The sequence below is a fragment of the Lissotriton helveticus genome, chromosome 2_2 (genome assembly GCF_964261635.1).
Source record: "Lissotriton helveticus chromosome 2_2, aLisHel1.1, whole genome shotgun sequence".
Classification (NCBI taxonomy): domain Eukaryota; kingdom Metazoa; phylum Chordata; class Amphibia; order Caudata; family Salamandridae; genus Lissotriton; species Lissotriton helveticus.
The window spans coordinates 134,867,462-134,883,536 of NC_136060.1; the positions used below are offsets into that span (position 1 = coordinate 134,867,462).

Consider the following 16,075-nt stretch of genomic DNA (forward strand, 5'->3'; position numbering starts at 1 on the left):
TTTAACAAATCGAGAAGATGAAGTGGGAATTCAGTGGCAAGTGGGTAAAAATGTGGATGTAGAGCATCCTACTGGGAATGAGAGGTCCTTAAAGCAGGAGAGCTCGAAATGTACAATTGCAGTCAGCCAAGTAATGCAACTAAACTCCATGAAGACCGCTTTATTTCTGATCAAATGTTTTCTTTCACACTGGTCTCCAGTATGAAAGTCACTGCCTAGAGGAGGTGAGGTAAGCAGCCATGTTGGGTGTGATCCCTCGAAGCAGCATTGTAGATTCACCTGGTTTGAAGATGGTGTAGGTTGTCAAGAGAAGCTAGTGGCATTTCGTCAGGGTGTGAGTGACATGGCCGATATCTCCCGGCACTTGATATGAAGCATGCTGCAGTAGGTAGGATGCTCTTAAGGTGGGACGTTGTGGGGCAGTATTTTGGCACCATTAAAGTGCAAAAGTACAACCGCTTGAATGGCAGTTCTGAAGTCCCTTTTCGGAGCAAAGGTTTCACTTTAGTAGAAAGAGCAGGTATGAATCTGTCTTGATTGTTTTGGAGATGTGTTCTATCGGGTGAGGTCACTGTTCATGGTGTATCAGTCACTTGACATTGGGTGAAATTTGGGATTTGACGAAGTCCAGTTTATGTCTCAAATATTGATCTTAGTGAATAGTAGGAATTTTGCCCTGGTTAGGTTGACCTTCACTTAGGTGATCGATATCCAGGTTTTGGAGAGGCTTAACCAGTGTTTGAGGCGTCAGATGGAGTGGAAGAGGCTTAAAAACAGGTTTATTGTCGTAGTATTGGTAAATGTTGCTGCTTTTGTTGGTAAGTGATGCAAAAGAATATTCCATTAATCTAAAATATGAAACACAACCCATAAACTCCTGGGGTGGTTCAATTTGTAAATTCTAAATGAATTCAGTCACTTGAAGTTGCCTTGAGGAAACGCACCTATTGATTGAGAAACAATTAGCAAAGAGCCGTCTCTAATCTAAGAGACTGCAGGGTCCAGAGATTCCCGTTTCAATTTTGCAATAGAACTTGTGCTGCCATAGTTGATGCTAAAAAACAAGCATTTACAATGCAATGGTTTCGCCTTTGGAAAAGTTTGAGCTATTGGCATTGTAAATGACAACATTTTTATTTGTGTTGGTTTTGAAAACATATAAATAAATGGCATTGTCAATTACATTGCCATTAGCTTAATCTCTCGCAAATGTGATACATATTGCATTTCATTTCGCTGCCTGTGCAAGAAAAGTGTGGGGTGCAGGATGAGATACAACAGGATGCATGAATCTGGTGGGGTGGTGAGCACTGGTCAGGGCTGAGGTGCATTGACGGAGCTGTGTGCACCGAGAGCAGTGGGGAGGTGGGGTAGTGGGGAGGGGGAAAAGGCAGACTTCCATGTTAGACGAGGCCTCAGGGACTACAGCGGTGGTGGTCAGGAGCAGCAGGAGCCTCGCACAGCCCCCTTCCGGCCAAAGGCAATGAACATCTGTGAGATATGTGAGACTCAAGGGCCCCTCATCACATTCTGCAGGGGGCCCCATCATTGTGTGTTCATGCAACTGGGTGCAGGCGCTCTAAAAGGTAAGTTATTATTATTAAAACATTGGTTGTTCCGCTACAGACATGTTCCGGTACAGACTTCACCATGCACATGTGGATATAATGCGGCTCCATACCTCTCTCCCCACACCGCCCCCTTCCTCCGAGCGGATATCTGTTTTCCGGTGAAGCGATGGTTGAAAACCAAAGCGCAAAACCCGCCAGGCTTGTGGAGAGATTAAACCCCTCTCAATAGGCACTCAACTGAAAACTCAAGGTCTAAACTAATCCCCAAAATCAGCCGTTACAATGAGCACATGACGTAGAAGAAACGGCAACAGCCAGTGTAATTGGATTAGAAAGCATAGCGGTCATGGGGGCAGCAAGAGTCAGGAGGTCTACAACCAACTCAAGGCATACATAAACAAGCATTAAGCACGGACAGCGGGTTAATGGCGGACGGACAGCGGGAGGGCGGGTTAATGGCGGACGGACAGCGGGAGGGGGCGGGAACGGGCACAAGTTACAAGCATACCGTGCAAAGCGAAACATTCAAAACACGAGGCAGCAACGAGACACACAAAGATGTAAAACAAACAGTTTAAAATATAAACAAAATGCTGCTTACCTGATTGCAAATAAAAACACCACCAATCCGGCTAAAGGCATATCGAAAAAGACGAAAACAACGATCATGACGAGCATGACGATCGCAAAGGGGCGGGATGAGTAAAAATCGCGGGAACGCCCACGAATCTGCTCGCAGAATGACGAGCAGATCTCTCTTCCAATGGCTAGCCTCCATTTATGGAGCTAGCCAATGGAAAGAGAGGGTGGGACAACACACACATACTGCAAACATTAGATTTCGCCTGCCCGAAAAGCTGCGCGGTGCGCAGCTTTCGACAGGCGAAACCTAAAAAGTGGTTTCTGTTTGTGTTTGTGAGCTGAGTTTGCAATTGCCTCATACAGTTTATTTGCATTGGATGGAGTCTCAAACCATTTCTTATAATTGATTAATCCGTTTCCACAATGCGAATGAATGCATTTTGGTTCAGGTCATAGATGCTTTACAGGAAAGATGAATGTTCATTTTACCTAATTTATAAAGTAAAATGCAGATTAAACGTTGGACATGGACTGAGTTGCTTGCAAAGATTGCCTATCCCCTCACTCTTCGCTAGTCTGTTAGATTACTTTGATTTCTCTGTCCATTGTAAGTCTCCATTCATTCCTCATACATTCATCAGATTGTCCTATACTTTTGTTTGAATTTTTTCAAGCTAGTTTGTCCATTATTAGCTATGATTCTTATGATCATTGTTTTTCTATAAGCATATTTTCTTTTCTATCCTGCACGGATTATACCCAGATTGTCCAGTTAGCCACCTAGCTCAGGCCAAAACCATTCAGGAATGTATAAAGGGAATTGTCACATGGATGGTCATTAACATTCTCAAATAAAATCTGCCAAAACAAGAGTTAGTTGTTGATGGCTCTCCTTCCATCTGGACTTTTGAATGGCAAACTCTATAGGAGCTTCACCTACTCTAGTCTCTAATTTCCTTATCTGGGGTCGGTTCTGGCTGCCCAGTTTGCTTACTCACCTCCATCAACCAGACAGTCTCCTATGTCAGCTACACCTTCAACCTCACAATGCCCACTCAAGAGTCTTCGCATCCTTTGGCTTGAAGATGGATGTATCTTCTTGGATCGCAAAGAGTGTGGGAGGGTATAGTTCTCCGCCTTGCAATCTGGAACCCCTGCTCTTTTAGGAGTTGTGCGCAAAGTGTGTTCTTCTGTGAGGCAATGGGACGGTTCTCTGCAAGTTTGTAGCACCAAGCCGTGATATTGACTGTTGCGTAGGAAGGAACAGATCGGAACCTCCTGCAGAGTTTAAGGGCACATCCACCTTGGACCCAGTTTAGCTATGTAGACGGTAGTACACTTATGGACACAGGCCTAGTAACATTCTTTGCTCATACAGGGTATGATCATTGTCAAGAACAATGTCAGTGGCTCTCATGTTACTTTAGGAGGAGGGAGAATCTAAGAATCTATAGAATGGCCTCTTCTTCGTGGACTAGCATGCAAGATAATATTTGTGTTGTTTAGGTCTGGTCTATCTGACAGCTTTTAACTGGCTGTAAACGAAATCCTATTTTGCAGCATACCAAAACCTTAGAGTGGGTTTAGAGTTTTATTTTTGCTCATTTGCTTGATTCTCATTCGATGGCTTGCCTTCCTCTTCTTATGTTTCTCCCTTTCCTGTAGCATAGCCTCTTTATCATCCTTTTGATTGGCTGACTTGTGTTCTTCCACTGCTGGCATTTAGGGAATTACTTTTTCTTTTCATTTAGCACTGTTAGTGCATATTTGCTTACTTTCTCTCTTGTGTGCTTCTTCCCACACGAATACCCACATCTCCCCTTGCTTCACCTGCCCCAACCCACAACACTTTGTTTCTCCCCAAACCTTTACAATCTCATGAATATTTCTTTCTTATTTATTTTTGGGGGAGTGCCCAGTTGGTACTATTTGCTGCCAGGCTGCTCTACATCCCAAATTGCTCTTTCGTGGACCCCCATTGCTACCTTGTCCCTGCCTGCGTTGGTTTCTCCACACCCTCCCTGTCTCTTCTATTGCTACCTCGCCCAACCCACCTCAAACCTTCTCCTCCATTGCTCCATCACCAGCCCACGCCTTTCCACTCCACCCCACCAGTTCCTCTGTTGCTACCCCATCCACTCCTCCATTGCTTTATGCACGGTACCCTCTTTCACCTACTTCCCCTCTGTTGTTCTCCCACCCGACTCACCTCCACTCACTCGTTGTTTGCTCTTCCCCACCCAATCCTCGGTTGCTTCCCCACTTGACCCATCCCTGCTCCTTTGTTACTTCTACTACTACTACACTCAACTCACTCCTCCACCTGTTCTTCTGCTGCTTCCCCACCTACCACCTGCTCTAGTAGCTCCCCACCTGCACCACCCCCAGCTCTTCAGTTGCTCCTCTGCCCTTGCGCCTCATGTCTCGCTGGTTGACTGTTCCGCTATTGGAAAAGCAAAATTTGCCGATCACCTGTAATTATGCTTGTGCATGTTTTTTTTTATGCTGCACTTCTTCAAAAAGCATTGCCAAAACAAAAAAACAAGGCGAGACTTGTAGATTTTGCCAATGCTTTTTCTACTTTTTATCATGAACAGGCAGATAGTACGGTTGTGGTATATGTGTATCGTATTTAGGGTGCAAAGCAACACCAAATGTTTTTCTTATCCAGGCGAGATTTAATTCTACCAAGATATCTTGTTCCACCCAAGACGAAGTCTTCAAATAGGTTATGGCTTTTGGAAGGCAAAAGGTAGGCATTTTCAGATGAGTGAAGGAATTGATTGTGTTTAACACACTGTAAACTTTATTGCCTCCAGCTACTCTGCCATAGACAGTTTAAGTAATTTGGCTTAGAATGGCACAATATATTGTAGGTAAGCCAGAATTTACACCAGCTCTCCCATGTTTCAACGTTTGGAGCCACACTACAGATAAGTAATGGGACACCATTAAGGAAACCAAAAGCCTTAATAAAGAGAAGCCTGTGGATTGAATGGGAAAAAGTGCGCAAATTATTCGCTTGGACTGTCTCACTTGATTGATTAATATTCTGTTTGCTTCTGCCTTAGTGGGGCTTGCTCATTAATTTCAATTTGTATGTTTATATTTCTGGTTTAACACTTCATGCTCGACACTGCACCATTACAGTCATGGAGCTATAGAAGTTTTCACAACCTCTGCAGGTTTGCGTGGGCATTTGATCATGGACATTGGTGGTTTTGAAGGTTTGTTTCAGCATTGAGGGTCATGAAATACATTTGGTTTACAAACGCTAGGCACTTATCCATCTTGTTGTTAATTCTTAAAGGTAGTTTTCTTCTTTGAATCACTGGAGCACCATGATCTTTAGTCTCGATTGAATTGGTAATGCGGTGCATACGTTTTAGAACTATTTTTCACTGTTTTCTGATGCGGCCTGAGATGCAGCTGTCCAGTCTACTTTCAGTTAGCACTTTATTACTGGATTGTCCAATATATTCATGGTTTTATCTGGCTGAAGACCGTCCTGGCATATTTTACTAATTACACTTCAAAGTCTGATCCTATGGCCGGAAAGTCAATAATCTACTGATTGCATCCCATACTCTGAATCCATTGACGAGCAGGTCCAGATTAGTGAATTTTCTGTTTAATGCTACTGGAGCTTTCAAGCATTGAGTTATAATCTGCCCTATGGGCTGCATTATTTAAAGATCTTGTTCACATTAAATGATGCAGCCAGTAAGATGGAGTAGTAGAGACCACTGGAATACTAGGCTTGCGTCACACTGGAAGAGGAGGCCTATTGGGATTACTGAGCAGACCATCTTTCAAGGTACCTGCATAGTATTCATTACTTGGCCCTGCCATTTCTAGCAGTGCGAGATTCCTAGAGTTCAGTTTTATTTTTCAATATCCATTCTAGTGTTCTGAGAGCAAAAAATTCTTACAAAAGATACGGAGAGGTTACTGTTCCAAAGTCTCTCCATATAAACTGTTTCATAAAATTCATAGTAGTGTGATACATCTAGTATTATGCATCCATCTTTTAGACTATATTTAACTGTTTACATTTTTTTAACCTTTTTGTTATGTTAGAAACAAAACCATAAACAACGTAGCAGCAACTCAGCAAGGTGTAATACAGACCCATCAGGACCACACAGGGCCCATATGAATTTCCAAATTACAGAATTAAGATTCTGTGAGGGAAGCAAAGACATAGCCCTGCCCCATAGTAAAATGTCACAAATCAAATTTAAATCTGTATCGAACACCTCCACATAGGGTATCCAAGTGTTACATTGAGTCATCACTGGCCTCTGCATCATCCCTCTTCTCACCTCCCTCCGGGTTCCAAGAACTTTCTGCAAACCAACACCGGGTTTCCAAGTCAACTGGAAGTTTGGCATCTGTTTTAATGCAACAATTTTGCGTTTCCCCTGCCACCACCCATTCTGAGACCTCTCTAACCCAAAGCTCCTCCAAAGGAGCCATCTTCATCATCCAAGTAATTACTACATGCCTCCTTGCCAGTACTATTGCCAGCTGCATAAATTTGTATGTCAATTGACGTTTTTGGGGTGTACCAGTCAGTGGCGTCACTAGGGTTGGTGTCACCCGGTGCCGGTAACTCATGGTGTCACCCTCTCACGACTTACCGCACGGACCTCCTCCACTCCGAGTCCGCCAGTGGACACAGATGGCAAATATATATATGTTCATACAGTTTCTCTTTACTGCGGCACGTGATGAAATCACAGGACCATATTTTCATCTCGTGATTGTCTCTTTCACTTTAAAATCTGGTTCCTCTCTTCTCTTTGTGGGCACTTAAAAGGGCGCAGCATGAATGCTCTATTTTCCAACTGGTAACCCCATAACGCCGATTTTACCTCCAACAGACCAGAAACCCACAAGAGAAATGGCACAGCCAGTGTACCCAGAGAAGCAGGGCCCCAACCGAGGGAATGACCAAAATAACAAATCACAAGTCAGCAGAAACACAAATCCACAGCCAAAAGCACAGGGACATAAAAGCTGCCACTGCCAGGATGGACAATAAGGCAGCAGGATGAAGACCGGCCAGCAAAGCAGGCATATTTCAGCCAAAGCAGTTCACTTCATAGTATACGTATGAAGTGAACTAACTGTGAAGTGAACCACATGCAAGTGAAATGACGAGTTCAAGGAAAGGCCTGGCCTGCACCCAATCATGCAGCCGGCCATGTGCAACTGCAAGCACAATGCACCGCCCGGGTCCGGACTAGCCTAGGAGGCTGGATGGGCAGGGTCTTCTGGTCTTCAATTTATTTATGCGTTTTTATATAGCGCAGACTTTACCCAAAGGCGTTAGAGCGCTTCACAATAGGAACAGTAATGAAACATGAGGAGAAAATTACAAGTGAACAAATTACAAAAGCAAACGTTAAGTTACAAAAGGCAAAAGTGACAATTGTGAGCAAACAAAATACATGAGGTTGCGAACGGTGCATTTCTGGAGAAAAAAGTGACGTGTGCAGGTTACAAGTGCTTAAAAGATAAACTATGACTGAAGGCAGGTTTTGAATTTTCCAATCCCTGAATGTAAGAGCTTCACATCCACTGTCTGAATGCCAGATGCATTATCTACACGAGTAATTAAACTAATAACAATGTATAAAAGCAATTACTAATGCGTCTTTCTTACTAAAGGAACACTTTTGTGAAAAATTTGAATAATGAAATACTGAGCAAAAAGAACTGTCTCTAAACTTATACCTTGCAGTTAGCATGCAATTCCTTAAAGATGGTTCATAATTCATTAAGCAGGTATATTACAATGGTAACCTGAGACCTATCTCACTCAAGAATGTCTGCAATGAAAGCAGTAACTGGCTGAGCTTCCTACGTAAAATACAAATCTGTGACCTGCATGGTGCATGCTTCACTTTGCAGCTCGGACATCACATTAACTCTGTCTCTTTATACTTTGTATGAGTCAGGCCGGCCTGTAACTACACTGCACACAGATCTCGCCAGCGTGTATTCACCACCAAAGTTATCTTACAGCTACAATGCTTTGGAATTTGTTGGGTAAACAAAGATCTCTGCACCAAGTGTCTACAGTCTAATCCCAATAAACTATTTAATAGTGAAGTCTGCTCAAGAGAAAACAAAGTACAATTAGAAGAGGTATAATACTGCAATATATGGTAGACACTCAAGCACAAGAACAAACGTTACGTTCGTAGGCAATGGTGGCACTTGTGCAAGTATCAAAGCAAACAAAATGCCATTACCGCGCAGCCCCCGGCAACACTCATTAGAAAGATCTGCCAAGTTGCCCTTTTTTGTCAACTGGAGAGCATCGTTATATTCCCACCCAGGTAGATTTGTCTACACACCCACTGTGTTAATCTGAAAAGGATCAAGTGCACAAAATCTGATAGTCTTTCTGTAGAGCATCATCCTCATTGCCATTGGGCACACCATGAGATGTGCCTGCATTCCTATTGTGCTAGAAGGAGCATGGGTTACACCTTTTGTGAAACAAAATGCCCACTGTACCGAACACGGTCTGTCTAAATAACCACCTTAGACATCTGTACTGCTTTACAAAAGAGACACGATGAACACTGCGGATACAACACCCTCCGTTTAGCATTATAAACCCATAGAATGTGCGAATACCGGTTGTATTGAATCTGCACAACATTGTGTTCACAACGATTGAAGGGATTGATCAAGTACAGATGGGGGGAGGGAATTTTCTTTACCTAGATATTACAGGGGGGCTCCTTCATGTTTAGGCACAGGGATGTGCGATTTGGCCAGAATGAGGCTCCGTGTGTTGGCCCTCCCTGCCGGACAGCAACCCGGCTCTCCAGCTTCAGGGTCGGCCGCCCTACAGGGCAGCGTGAAGCAGGCAGGTGTTGGGCAGTGGGCAGTGGCGCTTGATGGTGGCTGAAAGGTGGGCTTTAATGGTTACAGCTTTTCGAGTGGCCCCGACTCAAGACCTTGTGGGGGCTGGGATGGTAAGGTACCCCACTTTGGCGCATGTCATAGTAGGGTGGTGCCTGTGATACTAACTGTCTGAACCCCCCACCCCTATAACGACTTAAGAAAAGGTGGGGACAGGGAGACCTTTACAATTAGCATGCAGGCGGCAGGCCCCGCTCCTGGTGTTTGATATTAACTCTGACCGGCTGGCAGGGTACAGCAGAAAAGCACCTGCACTTCCTATACATCATGAGTTGCACCCTTCCAAAACAACAGTCTCGACATGGCTGCAATTGTTGGGAGGAAGTGTGCAGCACAGAAGGCCATGGCTGAATGCTAAGAAGAAAGTCCTTCTTTTGTGTCAGTTCTTCCACATGCCACTGCCAGCCTGGCTGCATCTTGGCTGTCTAAGATTTTTTCATGTCCACCACATCGAGGGTGTTGATTTAAATGGATAATCTCTTTCAGAACCCTGCGCTGATTACAAGGTGATGAGAGCTTGTTTTGTGACTTGACTACACCGTGTTTTCAATCAGCGTTCACAAGTCGCATTTAGGGGGCACATCAATGATCATGAGGTGTGGTGGGGGGGCCCGGGCTGGCTGTAAAAGATGGGAGAAAAGGTCCAAACCGGAAAGAGGGAGTGGTGGCTGGTAAGGAGCTGGGATTATTGGAAGGGCTGACCCTGGAGGACGTCTTGCCTAATTATATCTGACCAGTGAAGCTTTGCAACTACGGAAAAAATGCTTCCAGTTTTCATGCTGATTTTTGTGCTTCATTTGGCTTGTGACCTTGGACTCTAGTCTGTCTCAGCCTATGATGGTATGTTGGACAACACACAGCCACCTTTCTCTGCTCAAGGGGACCAAACTTCATGATTCATGACCTAGCTTTTGATTCCCCACAGTAGTTTGAGAAAAAGCACAAATACCCCTTAAAGTATAATGTAATGCCCTTTAAAGTTGTCGGATTTTAATTTTTCAGTTTTTGGAGTTCCCTCCTTTTAGGCAGATATTAGTGTATTAAAACAAGTCCTACCAGTGTCCCTCTTTACTACACCGCTCCTCTCCATAGATGTGTTCCCATCCTGTATGATATCTAGCATGCTATATTCACCTCATTAATGCCAACCCACACCCTCTGCACCCGTCCATGTTCTCATGCACCTTCCTAGTAGCCTGTTTCTTCATTTTTCGAACTAAAATGGCGATTGAGAAGCCCTTCTATTGTCGGATTTTTTTGCAGTGGCTTTGTGCGCAGCTGTCTGTCATTCATTGTTTATTGTTCTGGTGTGAGTTTCAGTGCATATATTTATTTGCGATTTCTTAGGCGCCACATGCCTCTTGCAGATCACCTTAGGCCGCGTTTCCTCTTTAATGTTGGGGCCCAAGGCCTTTCGTGACTGTCTGCCCAACGCGAAGGTTAGAAAGCTTTAGCCTGGTGGTGCACGGTCACCCGCGCGTTCGTTTGTCATTGTGCCAGTAATCAAAAAGCATGATCATTTGTGTGCCACTGCACTGCCACATTTTTAACTTAGTTCTTGCACTTACTGTAATAAATAAATATTACTTATCTCTCTCACCGTCCCATATTTTGAAGGGGATACTGGAGAGACCACGACGGCGCTCGCGAATCCAATCACGATATCAACAAAAAGTCCGAATGATGGTGGTCTCTGATGTCGTCGGTATCACTTGTTTATTCTCACGACGACGCACCACTGCGCATGACAGCGTCAGAGAGGGAGCAGCAGGTGCGCACTGCGCACAGCGCGCAGGGTCTGTCCCAGGGCCGTCATTGGTAGCGCAAATTAGATTGACGGCCCTGGGACCCAAACTGCTGGGTACGCGGCGTACGCCGCACGCATCCGCATCGCACCACCAGGCAGTGAAGATCGATCCGGATCATCACATAGTATCTGGTGCGGTGCCTCGTGCTGGCGCAGCGTTCTTGCTTGGCGCGGGGTGGCGTGCGCGGTGCCCTTGCAGTGCGCTGACTAGCAGTAGTGGCCAGGAGGCAGTGAGCTGCTAACTTTCATTGGTGTCACCCTGCTCTGCACTAATGACTAATCAAAGCAGTAGCTAACTTACTAGATTGGTGTCACCCCCTGATGGGGTGACACCCGGTGCGGTCCGCACCCCCCGCATCCCCCTAGTGACGCCACTGGTACCAGTAGCACCAGTAAATACAGCTGAGGCGCTAAATCACATGTAAGAGTGGTATCACGGTTCAACCTTACAATCTTTCTCCGCTAGAAGGCCCCCACCTGCCTGCAACCCCCACACTAGATACATTACATCTACTGCCCCTACTGAACACCTGCGACACGTTGAGGGGGTGGTCTGGACTAATTTTTATTAAGGCCCACAGGCGGTGCATGAAATTAAAATGAACTAAATTGAACCAAGCATTAATGGACACTATCCTCAACGGGACCGGATTGGGAACCCAAAGCATCCCTGGCAATGTTCTCAGACCAACCCCTGGGGAAATGCTGCCTGGCACCGGGAGGCCGGAAACGCTTGCTTGCTGCTTTTGTTACAGAGGGGCACGATGTTGCAACACCTCTGCAAAACTAGCCCCCAATAACAAAACTGGCCCCCACCGCTGCAAAACTGGTCCCCACCCTTCCAGCCCATTCCACATCCGAAACGGGGCTCCCCAGATCCCCCTCGAACGAATGCTCGTTCAGTGATATCAGCTGGATTCTACTAAGTTACTAAACTGCTCGAAGGTTCTTCCTGAGGACAGAATATTGTGACATAACAGTACTTCTCTTTAATTCACGTTTTATTTTTTAGAGACTCTGTACGTAGCTTGTTTTCCGTCTCATGTGCTCTGAAGGAACCACGACCGAATGTGACACTTAATGAGCAGTTAATTGCGTTAATATTATATGTGAGAAGGCATGCGTCGTATAATTTCTATCTAAATATATTCAAATGTGTGTTTTATAACTATATATATATTTTAGGTCCACGTTTGCAGAACAGTGTTCTTTCTTATCGTTTCCTCACTTGGTGCTGCAATTCGGAAATGAGACCTCAAAGACCAATGGTTCTTAAGAGACCGGAAGAAACTTGGCAGCGGGCTGTGCTGTTTTCAGCGAGCTGATACGGGCTCCGAGGCCCGGCATTCATTACATCACCGCCCGGTCCATTAGCCAGCATTATCTCCAGTGGCTTCAGAGGGACGCTGTTCTCTGCTTCGTCACAGGCATGCTGAAAAGTCACTGCTCAGTGACGGCGTGTGGTGCTGTGGAAAGAATGTACTGCTCGCCAGACGAGCACCGCGTTTTTTTTTGTTCGAGCTGGGAGCAGTGCGGAATGGATTGTAACTGTTTTCGCCAGCTGTTTTCGAAAGGAGACACGCTGCTCCGGTGTCATTTCATTAATCCATTTTGATTCCGCCGAAGCTACCGGAACAAGTTGAAGGTTGCCTTTCAGGACAGCACGGGACCGCTTACCAACACAATTTACCTACAAAATCAGCCTTGCGTACTGCATTTCAGAGCCCGATCTCCCCACCGCGTCCCGAGCCGTGCCCCCTCTGCGTCACAGCACGAGGAAAGGTGACGCTGCCCTTCAGGCCCCTCTCTGCAAACTTGTACGCGTTTTTTGTACTTGGGGACTTCATCTGCATTCAGCAGCGTTTTTACTCCACTTGTGCGTCACTCTGCTACTGCATGGCAATGAAGCCGCGACACCGGAGGCTAAAGCTCTGCTTCTGCCGCCAGTGAGGAGAGGCCATCGTGTGACGAGGCATTCCCACCACACCAAGCGGGGGCCCCTGCCGCCGCTCTGGCTGCCAGAAGCATCATGTTGAGCCTCCAGGATTCTCTGTTTTTTGAGATGAGCATAAAGTCTTTGCTCAAGTCCTGGAGCAGTAGCTGTAAGTATAGCCTCCTCAATGTGCACTAGAATTACGACTTCTCCGTACGAGACATTTAAGTGTTAGCGACGATACGCATTTTGCAGTAACTTAACTCACCGTACTAAATCCATTTCTGCGCGCTGGTAGCGGCTCTGCTGCAACCAGAGCTGCATTAACGGTTGCTTTAAGTGATCTGTATGTTAAGACTTATAGCGGATGCTCATTCCGCTTAATAGTGAAGGTGCAGAGCCGGACTATTGTACATAACCGAATATTGCTGGAAACTTGCCTGGGCAGGTTTTGTAATCTATCCAAATTAGTGGTTGACTGCGGTGATAGAGCATGAAAGGTCAATATCTAGTTTAATGTGCTCTGCTGTATAAACTACCATACTGCTTACTGTATCCCGTGCCGCACTACGGGGGGGGGGGGAGGGGGGGGGAAGAGGGGGAGCAGTTAAAAATCATTACATCAGGTGTACAGTATATCCCTTACTAGCTATAGCCTATATACCTTTCTACGTATACTTATGGTGATAATAGCCGGATCTCATTGCTTGTTTTAATAGAAGCACCACATTTCAACAACACTGTGTTTACTAATAAAATGTAATGCCAAAATGTCCCCACTTGTTAATCTAAATGGCAAGATTGCATTACAAGAAAACCGAAATACGTTGTGTTGGAGGAATTTGCTTGTATTGATCAGTGACTGGGTGCAAAGTGGGGAATTGTTATAATAAAACATAATTGAGGTTTGTGTTTGAGTCAAAACACTTTTCAAGCTGGTACCTTTATATGCCACTCTGTATCCAGATGCTTAAATGTCAGAATATAGGTAGACCCCTGCTGTATTTGAAGTTGCTGTTGACTTTTGAATGTTGTGTGTTTATGCGCATCACTGCAATTAAACGTTTCTTGTTACATAAAGCAACCGCATTTCAGTTCTGTGTTCTGTGTCCTGTGTACTGTGCAGATGGAACACTTTAGGGTATGCTTTATTTTTTATAAAGTTGCAGTGGTCGCATCCCTTCTTGCTCAGCTTGCTTAGCTGGCAGAATGGTGTTGCAGCGTTGGCTAGGAGTTTATTATAGTTGAGCTTTTTTCTTTCAGTTAAACAATGAAGTGACATTCATACGGCCTAATTTCAGAATGCTGCCTCCCTGCCAACTTTTTAGGCATCTCTCTTTTTAAAGTCGGGAACATTCTGATAAAACAGCTGTTTAGGATGTAAGGTATTACTTCTCACGAAAGAGACTGATTTGTGATAATGTCCTGAATGCCGCCAAGGACCGTCTGAATCAATGTAAACAATTGCAGTGTATAGTTCCTAATGTTCCATATGCAATTTGCCTTTAACTAGTAATTACCATTGGATCATTGTGTGCTGTCTCACTCTTAATGCCTGTTTAAAAAGAGTTCTCTTTATGCTGGACCAAAGTATGTTGCTATTTAATATAATGTTAGACTTTTATTAACTCTTAGAAAGAGTGAAAGTTTTGCAGTAGTACATTGAAAAACAGCATCTGTCAGTTTAAATTGTGAGGCAAATACAATTTTTTGTGTAGTGAACAATCAAGTAAGGTGGCTTGGAAGCATATCCCAAAATTAGAAACAAAACTTCTATTTTTCAGCACACCGCCCATGGTGTGCAGTGTGCATTTATAGAATTGAAGGACCCTTTCACTGTACCTCTGTGCTGCCGAATTAATGATTTTGTAGTGTTTTTCTTTGCCTGCTGTCCCTAGTGAAAGGAAATTAAAGTTCACTTGTGGTTAAAGTGTGTAAAGTCTCTCTTAACTAGGACCCCTAAATCACCCTGAGTGTTCAAGATGTAACATTTATTTACACACATACATAAGGAGACGTGGTACCCTTTCTGGGGACCATGTGATGGTAGCCACAAGATGATGGGTTGAAGATGGTCTACGGTAAATCCATAATACTGAGTCAACATGAAGGGGGTTGCTTCAATCGCTCTTAATTCCAAGACCACTCCCAGTCTGCTGCTATCATGGAATTCCTGTACATGGGACTCCCTGGACCTTACAAGATGCACTTGAATATTGATTGATTGTACTCACATATACTCTAGTGCATACCAGTGTTCAATTAGATCTTTCTAGTTGTCATGACCTGAGATGTATATTGTTCATTTTCAATCTGTTCTTGAATTCATTTAGACTTTAATGAAGGTTTGTGCTCTAGTACACTGGACGGATTGGGCAAGGGACCGAACACTCCATGTACTCCTGTGTATGTCCACCTTAGGGGGGTTCATTTTAAATAGCGATCGGCGTAGTAGCGTAGAACAAATAATGACACTGTGGTCTCCAGGGGACCAGCAGCCCTCGGCTCTCCAAAGTGGCTCTACTTCGAGACCGCCACCTTCCCAGAGAGCTGGAAACACGCTGAGATCAACCCCCTCCTCAAGAAACCCAAGGCGGACCCAAAGGACCTCAAGAACTTCCGACCCATCTCCCTGCTCCTGTTCCCGGCAAAAGTCATTGAGAAGACTGCCAACAAACAACTGACGCACTTGCTGGAAGAGAGCAACATCCTGGACTCCTCCCAATCCGGCTTTCACAGCAACCACAGCACCGAAACCGCCCTCATCGCCGCCGCTGACATCAGGACCATACTGGACAAGGGCAAAACAGTGGCTCTCATTCTCCTGGACCTCTCGGCCGCCTTCGACACCGTCTGCCACCACACCCTGCGCGCACGCCTCCACGATGTAGGGATACGAGGCAAAACCCTGGACTGATCACCTCCTTCCTCACCGGCAGAACTCAGAGAGTACGCCTCCCCCTGTTCTGATCCGAAGCCACCACGATCACCTGCGGCGTACCCCAAGGATCATCCCTCAGCCTGACCCTTTTCAACATCTACATGGCACCGCTCGCCAACATTGTCTGAGCACACCACCTCAACATCGTCTCATATGCCAACGACACCCAGCTGATCCTCTCCCTCGACAAGGACCCTGACACTGCCAAATCCAAAATCCATAAAGGAATGAAGGTCGTCGCAGATTGGATGATGACCAGCCGACAAACTGAATTCAGACAAGACGGAGGTCCTCAC

At 45.2% G+C, this 16,075-nt stretch overlaps 1 protein-coding gene across 11 annotated transcripts in view; it reads left to right on the forward strand.

Annotated features, from left to right (window-relative positions):
• Positions 1-16,075, forward strand: part of FRYL (FRY like transcription coactivator) — a 2,496,013-nt gene that overhangs the window by 171,965 nt on the left and 2,307,973 nt on the right. Inside the window, exon 1 of one of the 11 annotated variants that reach the window (XM_078678212.1) lies at positions 12,205-13,007. The exons of the other annotated variants lie outside the window; for them this stretch is intronic. Coding sequence (XP_078534338.1) covers positions 12,935-13,007 — 73 coding nt within the window. The 5' untranslated portion in view covers positions 12,205-12,934. Of the gene's footprint in view, positions 1-12,204; positions 13,008-16,075 lie in introns of those variants that run through there. 11 annotated transcript variants of the gene reach the window in all.